This window comes from Cervus canadensis, chromosome 29, assembly GCF_019320065.1.
Source record: "Cervus canadensis isolate Bull #8, Minnesota chromosome 29, ASM1932006v1, whole genome shotgun sequence".
Lineage (NCBI taxonomy): Eukaryota > Metazoa > Chordata > Mammalia > Artiodactyla > Cervidae > Cervus > Cervus canadensis.
The window spans coordinates 34,127,537-34,141,903 of NC_057414.1; the positions used below are offsets into that span (position 1 = coordinate 34,127,537).

General features: G+C 51.3%; 1 protein-coding gene across 2 annotated transcripts in view; it reads left to right on the forward strand.

Moving 5' to 3' along the window:
• Positions 1-14,367, forward strand: part of ST14 (ST14 transmembrane serine protease matriptase) — a 37,404-nt gene that overhangs the window by 16,483 nt on the left and 6,554 nt on the right. The window contains exons 2-16 of one of the 2 annotated variants that reach the window (XM_043452529.1): positions 240-495; positions 4,513-4,672; positions 4,835-4,962; positions 5,182-5,252; positions 5,812-5,969; positions 6,167-6,202; positions 6,471-6,711; positions 10,385-10,524; positions 10,699-10,796; positions 11,390-11,499; positions 11,582-11,712; positions 13,079-13,183; positions 13,406-13,516; positions 13,615-13,728; positions 13,928-14,050. In XM_043452529.1, coding sequence (XP_043308464.1) covers positions 4,516-4,672; positions 4,835-4,962; positions 5,182-5,252; positions 5,812-5,969; positions 6,167-6,202; positions 6,471-6,711; positions 10,385-10,524; positions 10,699-10,796; positions 11,390-11,499; positions 11,582-11,712; positions 13,079-13,183; positions 13,406-13,516; positions 13,615-13,728; positions 13,928-14,050 — 1,723 coding nt within the window. In that variant the 5' untranslated portion in view covers positions 240-495; positions 4,513-4,515. The remainder of the gene's footprint in view (positions 1-239; positions 496-4,512; positions 4,673-4,834; positions 4,963-5,181; positions 5,253-5,811; positions 5,970-6,166; positions 6,203-6,470; positions 6,712-10,384; positions 10,525-10,698; positions 10,797-11,389; positions 11,500-11,581; positions 11,713-13,078; positions 13,184-13,405; positions 13,517-13,614; positions 13,729-13,927; positions 14,051-14,367) is intronic. The other variant, XM_043452528.1, reaches the window with a different exon arrangement.

A 14,367-nucleotide genomic window follows, 5' to 3' on the forward strand; every position in this document is an offset into this window, starting at 1 on the left:
TGTGATCCCACAAAGTCATCATTTCTTCCTGCCTTTCTATAGACTGGTAGGATACCTGTCATGAATGCTTTCTGGGTTGTTGTGGGGCTTGAGTAAGAAAACTGTTGTGAAGTTACCCTGTATGCTGAAAATAAACTGAATAAACTATTATTCTGTTACATTTCTTCCAACACATATAAACACAGACACACAGTTTGCTCAGAGTCTAGCTAAAGCCTTACTATTTTTTCATTTTCCAGTATGTTTAGACAACCAAGAACCATTGGACATTTAAAGTAAACCTGCAACCTCGACGGGCAAAGACATGATTCTGAAGATAATATAAAAACAACCAAGTTGGGATCCTAAGAACAAGAAGGTGGTGAATTCATAGAATCGAAAAGGCTATGGTTAAAAAAAGAACCATCTAAGAAAAAAAGTCACTCTTGGAAATGAAATGCATGACTTAAAAAAAAAAATTTGTTGTCTTTGCAGTAAATCTCAAGATAAGGCGATGTAAGTCCTTCAGTTTTGTTCTTTTTCAGATCTTGTTGCGTACGAATTTCAGAAGCAGCTCATCAGTTTCTGTGAACAACCTGCTGAGGTTTTGATCAAGATAGTGTTCATGCTGTAGGCAACTGAAGAAAATAAGACATCTTAACTATCTTGAGTTTTCCAACCCATGACCATGAAAGTTTGCTTGATTCATTTGTATCAATTTTTAGATTCCACATATAAGTGATATCATATGGTATTTGTCTGACTTACTTCACTCAGTATGATAATCCCTAGGTTCATCCATGTTGCTGCGAATGACAATATTTCATTCTTTTTTATGGCTGAGTAATATTCCATTGTATAAATATATCTTCTTTATCCATTCATCTTTGGTCAGCATTTAGGTTGTTCCCATATCTTGGCTACTGTGAATAGTGCTGCCCTGAACAGGGGAACATGTATCTTTTTGAGTTACAGTTTTATTCCGATATAGGCCCGGGCCTGATTGCGAGATCACATGGCAACTCTGTTTTTAGTGTTTTGAAGAACCTCCATACTGTTTTCAATAGTGGCTGAACCAGTTTACATTCCCACCAACAGGAAGAGGGTTCCCCTTTCTCCACACCTTGTTCAACATTTATTATTTATAGAATTTTTGATGATGGCCATTCTGACCAGTAAATACCTGCGATACCTCATTGTAGTTTTGATTTGCATTTCTCTAATAATTATCTAGGTTGAGCATTGTCTCATGTGCCTGTTGGCCATTCTTAGGCATTTCTTTGAAGTGGCTGGTTAGGTGTTCTACCCATTTTTCGATTGAGGTGTTTGTTTTTTGTTACTGGGTTGTATGAGTTGTTCGGATATTTTAGAAATGAAGCCCTGGTTGGTCACATCATGCAATAGAGGATGTACTTTTAAACCTCGGTGTTCTGAAACTTCATCATGATGTATTTTGTTATGTGTGCTTTTTCATTTATCTCTCTCATTATTCAGTGAGCACTTTGAAGAGATACGACTCTCTTTAATGCTTGGAAATATACTTCCAGTATTTCTCTGGTAACGTCCTCTGTCAGACTCAGGAATGGGGCTCAGGTATTTATAGAAGATAGAGGTGAGACAGGGAAGGACATTATTAGAAATCTCCAGAGCCCCACCTCCACTCCAAACAAAAATGCTCCTACCCACACATCCCCTGGAAGGGATGGGAAATTGATTTCTTCAGACTCGAGGACGGGTGCCAGAGGGCTGCAGTGAGGGCGAAAACAGTCGTAGGTCTCTTCTTTCCCATGTTCTGAATGCTAGTGGCTAGGTTTAAATTACCCCATCCTGGAGATTAGAAAATTATTCTCTGCAGTAACTAAGCCATCCCATAGAAAAGATCTAGGCAGCCTGGCAGTTGGGAGTGTCCAGTAAAGTATCTGGCTTGTCACTGAATTGTGGCCCAAAGTGAAGCCACCTGTGGCCAGCCATGTCCACAGAGCTTCCAAACAACCTTTAGGACTTCATTCTTGAATTTGAGCAAATAGCCTCCTATTCTTAGGCATTTAAGGAAAGCCGTCAGCACAAAAGAGAAAGTCAACAGCAGTTTCTCTGTTGAGAAAAGTTACGCAATAGAAATATCAGGATGAGAAGATTTTTGTATCCAAAAGTCAGAGAACAAATCAGAACTTTTGCAGATGAAAGTTTTGATAGCAGAAGTGAAAAACTCAGTAGAAAGATTAAAAACCAAGATGAATAATAGTGCAGAGAAAGGATAAATAAAGGATCCATATAGTAGGGCTTATAGAAAGAGAAAAGAGAAGATAAAGGGGAGGACATAATCTAAAACAACACAGGAAACTTTCCCAGACTGAAAGATATGACTTTCCAAGCTCAAAGGGCAGATGGAGAGCTTAGCATTGTGAAGTTGAAAGACTCAATTCCGAGCACTTCCTCAAGATTTTCAGAGAAAGACAACAAATTATGAATAAAAAATGATGGATTTTTTTACTATTATCTTATTTCTGCAAAGCATAATTAAAAACTGTAGAACACTGGGGACTTCAAAATTCTAAGTGAAAATTATTTGAATTATACCTAGCTCAGACATCAACAAACATGAGTACAGAGTTAAGGTCCTTCTGAAACATACAAAGTTGCAAGAAATGTCCCTCTCTAGAAACTACTGAAGTATGTGTCCACCAAAATGAAGTCAGCGAACAGAAATGAAGACATGAAATCCAGGAAATAGGGGTTTTAATGCAAGAGGGAATTGGAAGTTCCCTGGTAGTCCAGTGGTTAGGACTCAGTGCTTTCATTGCCATGACCCTGGGTTCAATTGCTGATCAGGGAACTATAATCCTAAAAGTCACAGATGCTATCCACCCAAGAGGAAGTTGAATTCAGGAACTCCCCAGAGTCATGGTGGTGGGGGAAGTTCCAGACAGCAGCTACGGGAAAGGACAGGGTGCCTCTAGGAGGAAAATGAAATGAGAGGTTCTTTGGCAGAGTTTATGTGGAAGGTGAGAAGAACGTTACAGAGCACTTAGAGTGTATGGAAAGACTTAGATATATGTGGAAAAAAAAAAAAAAAAACCCCGAGTAAATGAATATTCACAGCAGGAAAAACAAATCAATTGTAGTGAGAAGGAAACTATAGTGAACAATATTCTCAAGACTGATAATGAAAACATAGAGTATGGATATAATTTTTTAAAAAACTTTAGCTCTGTATCTTTTGGGAAGATGAGTGAAAGACAGAAGGAAGGACTTTGAAATACACATTACTGTAATATAAGTCAGCTGATTATATTTTATAGATGAATCGAGTTGGTGGCATTGGCGTATTATTCAGAAATATGGAGACAAATTCCAGAACAAGCAGGTTGAAAACATCTTAAATGGTTGACTCTGGGGTTTGCTTCTTTTTTGTTTTTAAAATTTTATTTCGTTTTGAGATGTAATTTTGAGGTGTACAACATTTTGGTTTGATACGTTTATATATTGTAGTATGATGGTCATGGTAGGGTTAGCTATGGGATGTATGTCTGGGTTTGATATTAGATGAAGTCACAAACATAACCCATTAGGAAACTAAAATTCGAGATACAGGTACCCAAACGTGACAGGCGTGGGGAGAAACTCTCGCAGCAGTGAGTAAGCCGTGCAATGATGTCTGAGTGTGACAAACCAGGAAATGTCAGCTCAAGTACAAGTATGACATCCACACGAAAACAGCCACGTCTGGAAACAGCAAACGGGCACCTCTGTGGAATTTAGGGTGGGGCTTTTGCTTTTATGGCAAACCCTGTTGGAGTGGGTATGAGGCAGTTAACTCTGAAAGGGCACAGTCCCTCCCCAGGGTTTAGGGCAGCGGATAGCCTGTGTGCTGTCGGCGGACGAGTGTGCCCACCTGCCATCGCCTGCTGCCGACACCCCAGCTCCCTGTCCATAGTTGCACCCCCTAGTCCTGGAGGCCCCCCAGCGCCGTCCTATTTGTTGGAAGTTTCATTTGTTTTTCATGCTCTTGTGTCTGATTGTGGACACGGATGGATTCCAGTAGAGACCTGGCCTTCCCAGCTCACCATGGTGTCCTGGGCTGGGAGACTTCAGGCTCAAGGCAGAGAGACTTGTCCTGCCGTGGCACGGCAGAGCTGACCAGGTTACTGCCTTTTTACTCTGGCTGGTTCCACACTGGCGGAGCAAGGATTGGGGTCAGGGTGTACAGTGCAGCTTGCCGGGTGGTGCTGAGGGGGTGATCCCTGGGCTGGGCTGGCTCCTCCCACGCCTGGCCCTCCTCCTACGTCCGAGGTGACTCACGGAGGTGACAGTCTCCACTGACTGAGCTCAGACGGGCTGCTTGTTTCATTTTTATTTACACTCACAGTTCTCAGGCAGTGCGTGCCTGCGGATGCCCGGAGGGGAGGCTGCTGCTCCATCTTCCCGGCTTTTCTGGCACAGCTGGACCCGAGAGCCTGGAGCTGTCCTTCCCCAGCGGGGCCGGCAGGGTGCAGAGCCGGGGGTTCTGACGGCGGTGCATTGGTCTCTCTGCAGAATATGGATGGCTGTGAGGAGGGCGTGGAGTTCTTGCCGGCCAACAACAGCAGGAAGGTGGAGAAGGGCGGCCCGCGGCGGTGGGTGGTGCTGGTGGCCGTGCTGGCTGCCTTCCTGGCGCTGTCCCTCCTGGCGGGGCTCCTGGCGTGGCACTTCCAGGGTGAGTGACCCTCCTCGGGATGGAGGGAGGATCCGTTTTGGGGGAAGGAGAGGAGACGGCAGGGTGTGCTCCCCGGGCTGGCTGAGGGCAGCTGTGCCCGTGGGGGCACTGGAGGGCGGACGTCCCTCCCTCCGACCACCGTCCTCCCCGGGTCTCTCGCAGACCGGAACGTGCGAGTCCAGAAGATCTTCAACGGCTACCTGAGTGTCCGGAACGAGAACTTCCTGGATGCCTACGAGAACTCCAACTCCACTGAGTTTGCGAACCTGGCCAAGAAGGTGAAGGAGGCGGTGAGTCCTGGCTCCCCAGCGCTGCTGTTGGCTCTGGCACCCCCACCTCCGCCTGGCAGAAAGGAGGCCCCCGCTGCCCCCAGACGTGTGACGGGGACTCTCCAGCACCTGGGAAGGGGGCCCAGGTCCCAGGAGGGAGGGTGCGGCCTGGGCTGGGGGCTGTGGGCCGGGGTCCTTGGCGCTCTCTGGCCCACCATCAGCCTCCTCTCCTTCCCTCAGCTGAAGTTCTTATACAGTGGGATCCCGGTCCTGGGCCCCTACTACAAGACGTCGACTGTGACCGCCTTCAGGTGGGTGCTCGGTGGGTTGGCGGGAGGGAGGTCCGCTAGGGGGGGCGGGCAGGGTGTGGGGCCCGCTGGGGTGATGAGACCATGAGGCCCTGCTTGAAGAGCCAAGATGCCCGCCAGTCCTTCTTCTGACTTTATCTGGAAAGTACTTTAGATTTTGCTAGTCTCATTTAATCTTCTACGGAGGCAGTATGGCAGGCGGCACCGTCAGCCCCTTTCAAGTTCAGGAAACAGACTCGAGCTGTCAGTGCGCCCAGGCTAGAGGGAGAACCCACACTCCACTCCGGGCTTTCTCTCACTCCTGAGCCTGAGCTGCAAACCCAGCAAGTCTGGTTGAGAGTCAAGGGTGAGACTATGAGAGTCAAGGGCCCAGGCCTCTGGCTCAGGGGTCAGCAGGTGGGTGGGCATACAAGAGCCTAAGGCGGCATGGGGGGACCGGCCTGGAGCGGGTCTCTTGGTGAGTGTCTCCTCCAGCCGGGAGGCTCTTAATCCTGCCCCGTCTTCACCGGGCACCCGGGAAGGTGTGGGCCCCAGTGTCTCAGGTTCACCCCTCTCTCCCCAGCGAGGGCAGCGTCATCGCCTACTACTGGTCGGAGTTCGACATCCCCAAGCACCTGGTGAAGGAAGCCGAGCAGGCCATGGCGGAGAAGCGCATGGTCACAGTGCCGCCCCGAGCCCGTTCCATGAGCTCCTTCGTGATGACCTCGGTGGTGGCCTTCCGTGAGTGCAGGGGGCACCGGGGGTGGGCGTTGGTCCGGCCTGGAGCACGGCCTGCTCCTGGGCTGGTGTGGGGGCCTCAGCTCTCCCGGAGTCAGTGCCTGGGAGAGGAGACTGCGAGCTGGCTGGGCACCTCCCTCTAGGGGAATGAGGAAATGGACTGTGTGAGTAAGTGCTTTCTTCTCCCTCTTGTTCTTCAGCCAGTGACCCCAGAATAGTACAGAACACCCAGGACAGTAAGTATCTGCCCTCCTTCCAAAGGAGAAGGGAAGCAATGTGGCCAGATGCCTGCTCAGTCAAGGGGGTCCCCCAAAGTCACACGTGGTGATGGCCAGCACATCCTTCTGCCTCTCTCAGGCCAGGACAAACCCCCTTCCCGGCCTCTCCTGGGTCCAGAGCAGCCTGGGGCACCTCAGAGGGGCCAGGCCTGGCTGCACCCCTGTGGGCGGGGGTCATGGTGGCTCCCCTGGCCCGTTCTGCCCCGTGTCCTCTTGCCCCACACAGACAGCTGCAGCTTTGCCCTGCACGCCCAGGGCAGCGAGCCCACCCGCTTCAGCACGCCCGGCTTCCCCGACAGCCCCTACCCATCTCACGCCCGCTGCCAGTGGACGCTGCGGGGGGACGCTGACTCTGTGCTGAGCCTCACCTTCCGCAGCTTCGATGTCTCCACCTGCGACGAACATGGCAGTGACCTGGTCATGGTGTATGACACCCTGAGCCCCGTGGAACCCCGGGCCGTGGTGCAGTGAGTGTCCCGGGCGAGTGGAGGTGGGCAGTGGGCTGCCCGCGGTGGGCTGAGCCTCCGGCATGACCGCTATGGAGGTTGAAGCTTCAGGCCACGGCCAACTTGCAGGCATCACAGAGCAGGGGTGGCGTGGTCCTCAGCATGAACTGCAGGGGGCATCTAGAGGTGACCGTCAGCCTTGGCAAGGGTGCCGGAGGCCCATGGGTCCCTAGATGCTGGTGAGCAGGGTGCTCCTTTATCTGTCCTTCACCTGCCACTGCGAAGGTGCTGCCTACTACTGTATTTTTTGTCTTTCTCTCTTTTTTATTTTTATTTTTGGCCAGACCGTAAGGCTTGCAGGATTTTAGTTCCCCAACCAGGGATTGAACCCAGGCCATGGCAGTGAAAATGCCAAGTCCTAGCTGCTGGACCACCAGGGAAGTTCCCCCTCCCCCTGCCCTTGCTATTGTGAATGAAGGTTTTATTGTTGCTCAGTGATGCCCAGGCCTCCAGATGGGAGATGACTGCTGTTGAAAAGACAGTTTGTTACTCACAAGCTGACAGTTAGTTGCTGAGCGGAGGAGCCACACAGGGCGACAGGGGGAGGCACCAGGGTTGTTCAGGAGGCAGAGGGGCCTGGAGGATAGTGTGGGCAAGAACCTTTGTGTGGCTTCTGCAGGAAAGGCAAGGCAGAGTTACACCTTAGGACGGGTTGGTTTGAGTAACTCCAGCAGGCTCTGTAGCCTGGGGCCGTCTCCACTAGACTGGTACCTGGACAATTAGGCGAGGTAGAGAGTGGTCTCCAGCAGAAGAGCCCCACAGAGAAGGTGTTGGGGTGTGGGCTCCGGTTTGTCTGCATGTAAAAGTCTTGCTCAAGTCTTTACTGTCTCGAGGGATTGACTAGCCCTGGGGGGGCAGGGAGGGGGAAGGCTACCTTTCCAGGGTTAGCAAGCCCCCAGGGGTCAGAGCATCAGAATTATAGGAAATAAAAAGGCATAATAGATACACATCACTGTATATAAAATACATAAGCACAGGGAACTATATTGAATATCTTGTAATAACCTATAATGGAAAAGAGTCCAAAATAGAGTATATGTATATATAACTGAGTCACTTTGCTATACACCTGAAACACTGTCAATCAACTACACTTCAATTAAGAAAAGGCCTAGAGGCTTCCCTGGTGGCTCAGTGGTAAAGAATCCACCTGCGATTGCAGGAGAGTGGGGTTCCATCCTTGGTCTGGGAAGATACCACGTGCTGCAGAGCAGCTGAACCCATGCACCACAACTATTGAGTCTGTGCCCTGGAGCCCAGGGGTCACAACTACCGAGCCCACGTGCCGCAGCTACAGAAGCCCGCGCGCCCTCGAGCCCCTGCTCTGCAGCAAGAGAAGCCCCTGCAATGAGAAGCCTGTGCACCACAGCTAAAGAGCAGCTCCGCTCTCCAAAACTAGAGAAAGCCCAAGCAAAAGCAACGAAGACCTAGCGCAGCCAAAAATGAAATAAATTATTTTAAAAAGTTTTTTTTTTAAAAAGGCATAGTACACCTGTTAGGGGGTGCTGAGGTGAATCAGAGCCTGCAGGTAGGGGTGAACTGCCTCCAGTCAGCTCCCCCCGTCACCTTGGACTCAGTGGACCGGAGCCTTCGATTGTTGCCTATAGAAATGAGCTGGACAGATGTTTTGTGATTAATAAGGGGCTAAACTTCAGGCCGAAACCCAGAGAGAGCCATCTGCTGCCACAGCTTTGCAGCCAGGACTTCTATCTAAACACCCCTTTCACGCCGGGTTTCTTTCTCTTTCTCTAACTGACCGTCTGTGCAACCAGTAAATACCTGGTCCTGAGAGGCCGAGGGTAGAACAGACGCGCGCAGAGAGGCCAGACACCACTCATAATCTTACCATCTGGAAATGGTCACTGTGAAATGTGTGTTGTACCTTCTTGCAGGTTTTTTTTTGCTATGTGTATATTTGTGTATTTATTTAAAAGTAGGATTATATGGCACACCTGGTTGCATTGTCTGCTCTGTAAAGAAGAAGCATGTTATGATGGCCCTCCCAGATGAGGGGCATGTCTGTGTCACTGTTAATGGTGGTGGTGTCGGTCAGCTCATATGCCATACTCATTAGCTCTGGTGCTAATGAGTGACGAGTGATGAGCTCTGGTGCCTGAGTGACGAGTCTGAAATTCAGTCCTGTTGCTTTTTTTGGTGGACGGAGATTTTTTCCATCATTGACTTAGTCACTCATTAAAAGATTTAAGAAACATGTTTTATTTTATATTGGAGTGTGGTTGTTTACAGTGTTGGGTTTGTTTCAGGTGTAGAGCAAAGTAATTCAGCTATGCATATCTATATCTATTCTTTTTTCAGATTATTTTCCTATATAGGTTATTACAGAGGATCAAGTAGAGTTCCCTGTGCTATACTTTATATATAGTGGTGTGTATCTGTTAATCCCAACCTCTTAATTTATCCCTCCCTCCCTTCCCTCTTTGGTAACCAGAAGTTTCTTTTCTTTATCTGGGAGTCTCTTTCTGTTTTATAAGTTCATTTGTATAATTGTTTTTAGATTCAACGCATAAGTGATATCATAGGGTATTTTTGTTTCTCTGACTGATTTACTTCACTTAGTATGATGATCTCTAGGTCCATGTTGCTGGAAATGGCATTGTTTCGTTCCTTTTGGTGACTGAGTGAATACTCCATTGTATGTAGATACTACATCTTCCTTGTCTATTCGTCTGTCAATGGATATTCGGGTTGCTTCCACATTGTGGCTACTGTAAATAGTGCTGCTACGAACTTTCAGGTGCATGTATCTTTTCAAATTATGGTTTTCACCTTTTCTGGATATTTGCCCAGGAGTGAGATTGCTGGGTCATATGGTAGCTCTATTTTTGTTTAGTTAAGGCCTCCATACTGTTTTCCATAGTAGCTGCACCAATTTACATTCCTACCAATAGTGTAGGAAGGATTCTTTTCTCCATACCTTCTCCAGTGTTTCTTGTTTGTAGACTTTTTGATGATGGCCATTCTGACCAGTGTGAGCTGATACCTCACTGTAGTTTTGATTTTCATTTCTCTAATATTTAGCTGTGTTGAGTATGCTTTCATGTGCTTTTTGGCCATTTGTTATGTCTTCTTTGGAGAAATGTCTATTTAGATATTTTGCCCATTTTTTTAATTGTTTTTTTTTGTTTGTTTGTTTTTTGTTTTTGATATTGAGCTGCATGAGCTGTTTGCATATTTTGCAGATTAATCCCTTGTGGGTTGTATCACCTGCCAATATTATCTCCCATTCTATGGGTTGTTTTTTCATTTAGTCCTGCCACTTATCATCTGTGCAGTCTTGGGCAAGCTATTTCACCTGTTTCACCTCTGTTTCCTTCTCTGTAAAATGGGGATAATAGCATTTAGCGGTTGTTGTGATGAATACCTGAGTTAATGGATGTAGAAGCAGTAAGGATGGTGCCTGGCATATTCTTAGTAAGTGTTAGAGTTAACAGTTGCTGCTGTTAACTGCTGCTGCAATTATTTGGCCCGTAGTTTGTTTAGCGAGTCCTCTATCATTAGGCGTTCAGTGTTTCTGAGTTGTTCATAAACAAAGACAGTCTTATGAGAAGATCTTTACTTAAATGGCTGCTGGGATTCTGTGACTCCCATAACACTCCCCCTTCTGCCCCTGCAGGCTGTGTGGGACCTACCCTCCCTCCTACAACCTGACCTTCCTCTCCTCCCAGAATGTCCTGCTCATCACGCTGGTGACCAGCACCAAGCGCAGGCACCCCGGCTTCGAGGCTGTGTTCTTCCAGCTGCCCCGGATGAGCAGTAAGAGGCGGCCCAGGCGGGGACAGGCCTTGGGGCCATGGGGTTTGAAGCTCAGGCCCTCCTGGAAGTGGGGCGTCTGGTGCCCAGGCTTGAGGGAGGCCAGCCAGCTCCTCAGGGCCCCTTGCCCTCCTGGGACCTCAGTCGTCACATGCGTCTCTCTGCCTTTCCTTCCAGGCTGTGGAGGCTACTTGCGGGCAGCCCAGGGGACATTTAACAGCCCCTACTATCCAGGCCACTACCCGCCCAATATCAACTGTACCTGGCACATTGAGGTGGGAGCTGTGTGCTGTGGGGGGTTACAGAAGCTGGTTGAGGGGTAGATGGGGGGAGGAAAGAGGAAGGGGTTGGGGGTGCTCCAGGGAGGATGGGGGTGAGGGTGCTCCAGGGGGGCAGGAGAGAGGGCAGTGAGCACCTTTGGCCACTCCTAAGGGGTGTGTGTGGAGGCTGTGGGTGGGGCAGTTTTCGAAGCAGCGTCCAGCAGACCCAAACTCAACCCCTCCTGTGGCCGGTGCCTGCCGGAGGGACCCGGGTCCGGGATGCAGCTGGCTCTGGGACCTCCTAGAGGAGCTGTGGGGACAGCGAGTGCTGTGCAGAGGAGGACACGCTCACTGGACGGCAGGAGACGCGCGCCGTCCAGTCAGTGATGTGGGAGAACTGCCCGGCCTTCTTTAGAACACCACAGTGTGTGTGTGCTGGCGAGTCGGGAAGGTCTTCCTTCCAGCTCCCTCCTGCCGCGTCCTCACTGCCCTGAAGGCTGCAGGCGGGCGGGCGGGCAGGTGGGAGGGAAGAACCCCTCCCTGCCCCCCAGCCCAGGAAAGAGGGAGGCTGTGTAGAGACAGGCCCACAGCAGCATCTCTCTCTGCAGGTGCCCAGCAACAAAAACGTGAAGGTGCGCTTCAAAGCCTTCTTCCTGCAAGAGCCCAACGTCCCGGTGGGCTCCTGCACCAAGGATTACGTGGAGATCAACGGGGAGAAGTGAGTGCCGGGGGAGGGCAAGGGGGGGTGCCCCAGCCCCGGGGGGATCCTCTTCCTCCGCTGAGCTGCCCGCCGCCCCCAGGTACTGCGGAAAGAGGTCGCAGTTTGTCGCCAGCAGCAGGAGCAACAAGATCACCGTCCACTTCCACTCGGACCAGTCCTACACCGACACCGGATTCCTGGCGGAGTTCCTGTCCTTCGATGCCCGTGACCGTGAGTGTCGCGCTTAGGACGCGGGGCCTGGCTGGAGGGCCGACCTGAGATTGGCCGTCTATTCTGCATCTCATTAGCATTTCTGACGCTGAGCCACCAGAGCCCGTAGGGTGCATCTCAGTCATTGCAGTAGCTTTTTGAGAAAAAAAAAGAGCCAACAGTGCCCTTAGGTCCCTGGGAGCAGCCCCTCAGGCCGGGGAACCCAAAGTGCCTTTGGGCCACTGTCCCTTTGGCTCTGCACCACTTTGAGAATCCGTGCTTGTCTCTGGCCTTTTAGCAGCTGTCAGATGAATAGCATGCTTTTGAGACAGCACACTGGGGCATGGATCATCGCATGAACCACTCCTAGCTCTGCAAATTGTGAGATCTCTACTGAAGAGATCTTAACTGTTTCCATGGCCTTTAATTTCACTATCTGCTGTGAATATCAGTTTTTCTCTGTCCACCGTGGGGTTTTTTTGTTTGTTTCAACCTTGTGTTATAGAATAGGGCTTCCCAGGTGGCTACCAGTGGTCAAGAAACTGCCAATGCAGGAGATACAGGTTCAATCCCTGGTCTGAGAAGATCCCCTGGAGAAGGAAATGGCAACCCACTGCAGTATTCATGCCTGGGAAGTCCTATGGGCCGAGGAGCCTGGCAGGCTGCAGTCCATGTAGTCGAACACGACTTAGCTAGTAAACAATAACAAATCATAGAATAACCTTTTGGAAGACACTTTAACTGCACACAAGCATCCAAATTTAAGTTCACATTCAGCTGCATGGCTCACCACCCGAAGTGTAATCAGATGAGCAAACCCCTTTGGTAAGTGACAAAGCTACTTCTGCAAAGAAAGGAAAGCAGGCTCCTCTCAATTTGTCATCTGCCCGATGACATCAGTTGTCAGACACACCCTAGTTTCAGAAACGTTCAAGTGTGGAAACGTCTTAGAATTAAGGAGATCCAGCGATTCCCGGTGCCTGGGGGAGGACACGCACGTCATCTGTCTGCCGAGTGGCTGCTGCTCTGGGTTGCCGATGGGGAGCCTGGTGCTTGGGGTCATGGCCGGCCAAGGACTCGGGGCAGTAGAAATCAGTGCACACCTGCCGGCCTCTCTCTGCTCTGCCCGGGGCCTCCTGGTCATGGGGGTCAGGAGGGACCTCAACCAGCGCCTTCCCCACCCTCTCCGGCTGCCACACCGGTTGTAGGAACCCCTTGCCGCAGCTCAGTGGGCCTGGAGACCCCCAGCTGCAGCCTCACTCCTCTGAACTGGGGGCTGAGCTGGGAGGTCTCCCCGGCACCCAGTGCGGCTGGCTGCAAGGTCAGGAAGCCAGCAGTCGAGGTGATGGGGGTGGCTGTGGACTTCAGGCCTACCCTCTGCCCGCAGCGTGCCCAGGCAGTTTCATGTGTAACACGGGGCGGTGTATCCGGAAGGAACTTCGCTGTGACGGCTGGGCCGACTGCACTGACTATAGTGATGAGCTCGACTGCAGTGAGTCCCCTGGCGTCCTCTGCCCGCTCTGTGCCCAGCTTCTGCCTGAGACCCCGAGCAAGAAGGCCTGAGGTTGGGGGGTGGGGGTCGTTTCTGTCCTTTGCAGCCCATGGCGCTGAGTCAGCCTCCACGACCGGGCGGGATGGGATCCCCAGGGGCGCGCGTGGCGAGTAACTGAGTACTGAGTGAGCCTGGCATCTAACTGCCCCCCCGCCCCTCCAGAGTGCAACGCCACCTACCAGTTCACGTGCAGGGACAAGTTCTGCAAGCCCCTGTTCTGGGTCTGTGACTCCGTGAGGGACTGTGAGGACGGCAGCGACGAGGAGGGCTGCAGTGAGTGTGGCCGGGGGCGGGGTGGGGGGGTCTTTGCCCAGCTCCCCGTGGCCTTGCTGCTGGCCCTCAAGTCCCTGCTGAGTCCTTGTGCTCCCCAGGCTGCCCGCCCAATGCCTTCAAGTGTGACAATGGGAAGTGCCTCCCTCAGAGCCAGCAGTGTGACAGGAAGGACGACTGTGGCGATGGGTCCGATGAAGCCAAGTGCCAGGATGGTGAGGCCGGGGCCTGCCTCCCATGGGGTCACTCAACATGGAGCATGATGAGAAAGGGTGTCAGCTGGGAGAGAATCGTCCAGAAGGGCCAGGAGGAGAGAGGGTGTCACTGTGGGTGGGTGGGGCAGGCCCGAGAGAGGGGCATCAGATCGGGTGCCTCAGAATGGATTGCCTCTCCTATGTCCTCCTGCTCGAACAGTGAAAGTCGTCACCTGCACCAAACACACCTACCGCTGCCTCAACGGGCTCTGTGTGGACAAGAGCAACCCCCAGTGTGACGGGAACGAGGACTGCACTGATGGCTCGGATGAGAAGGACTGTGGTGAGCAGGGCTGCTGCGTACAGTTGTGCAGGTTGTTCACTGAGCAAGGCGCATACAGAGGCAGAAATCACACCAGGGCCTCACTCACCCAGCTCTGCCCCGGGAAAAGGATGTGTCTGCCTGGAGGAAAGGACGACTTTGCTGACTGGCACCCAGGCGCTGCCTCACCGGCAGCTCTGATCCTAGAGACAAGGCCCAGGGCAGCTAGTATGTCAGGCCTCTGTGGCCGGGCTGCAGTGCCGGGCTGACCCCTGCCTTGTAGACCTGGCCACGGGGGCAAGGCCGGGCTTCTCCATACTACCTAGAGGAGAGAGCAT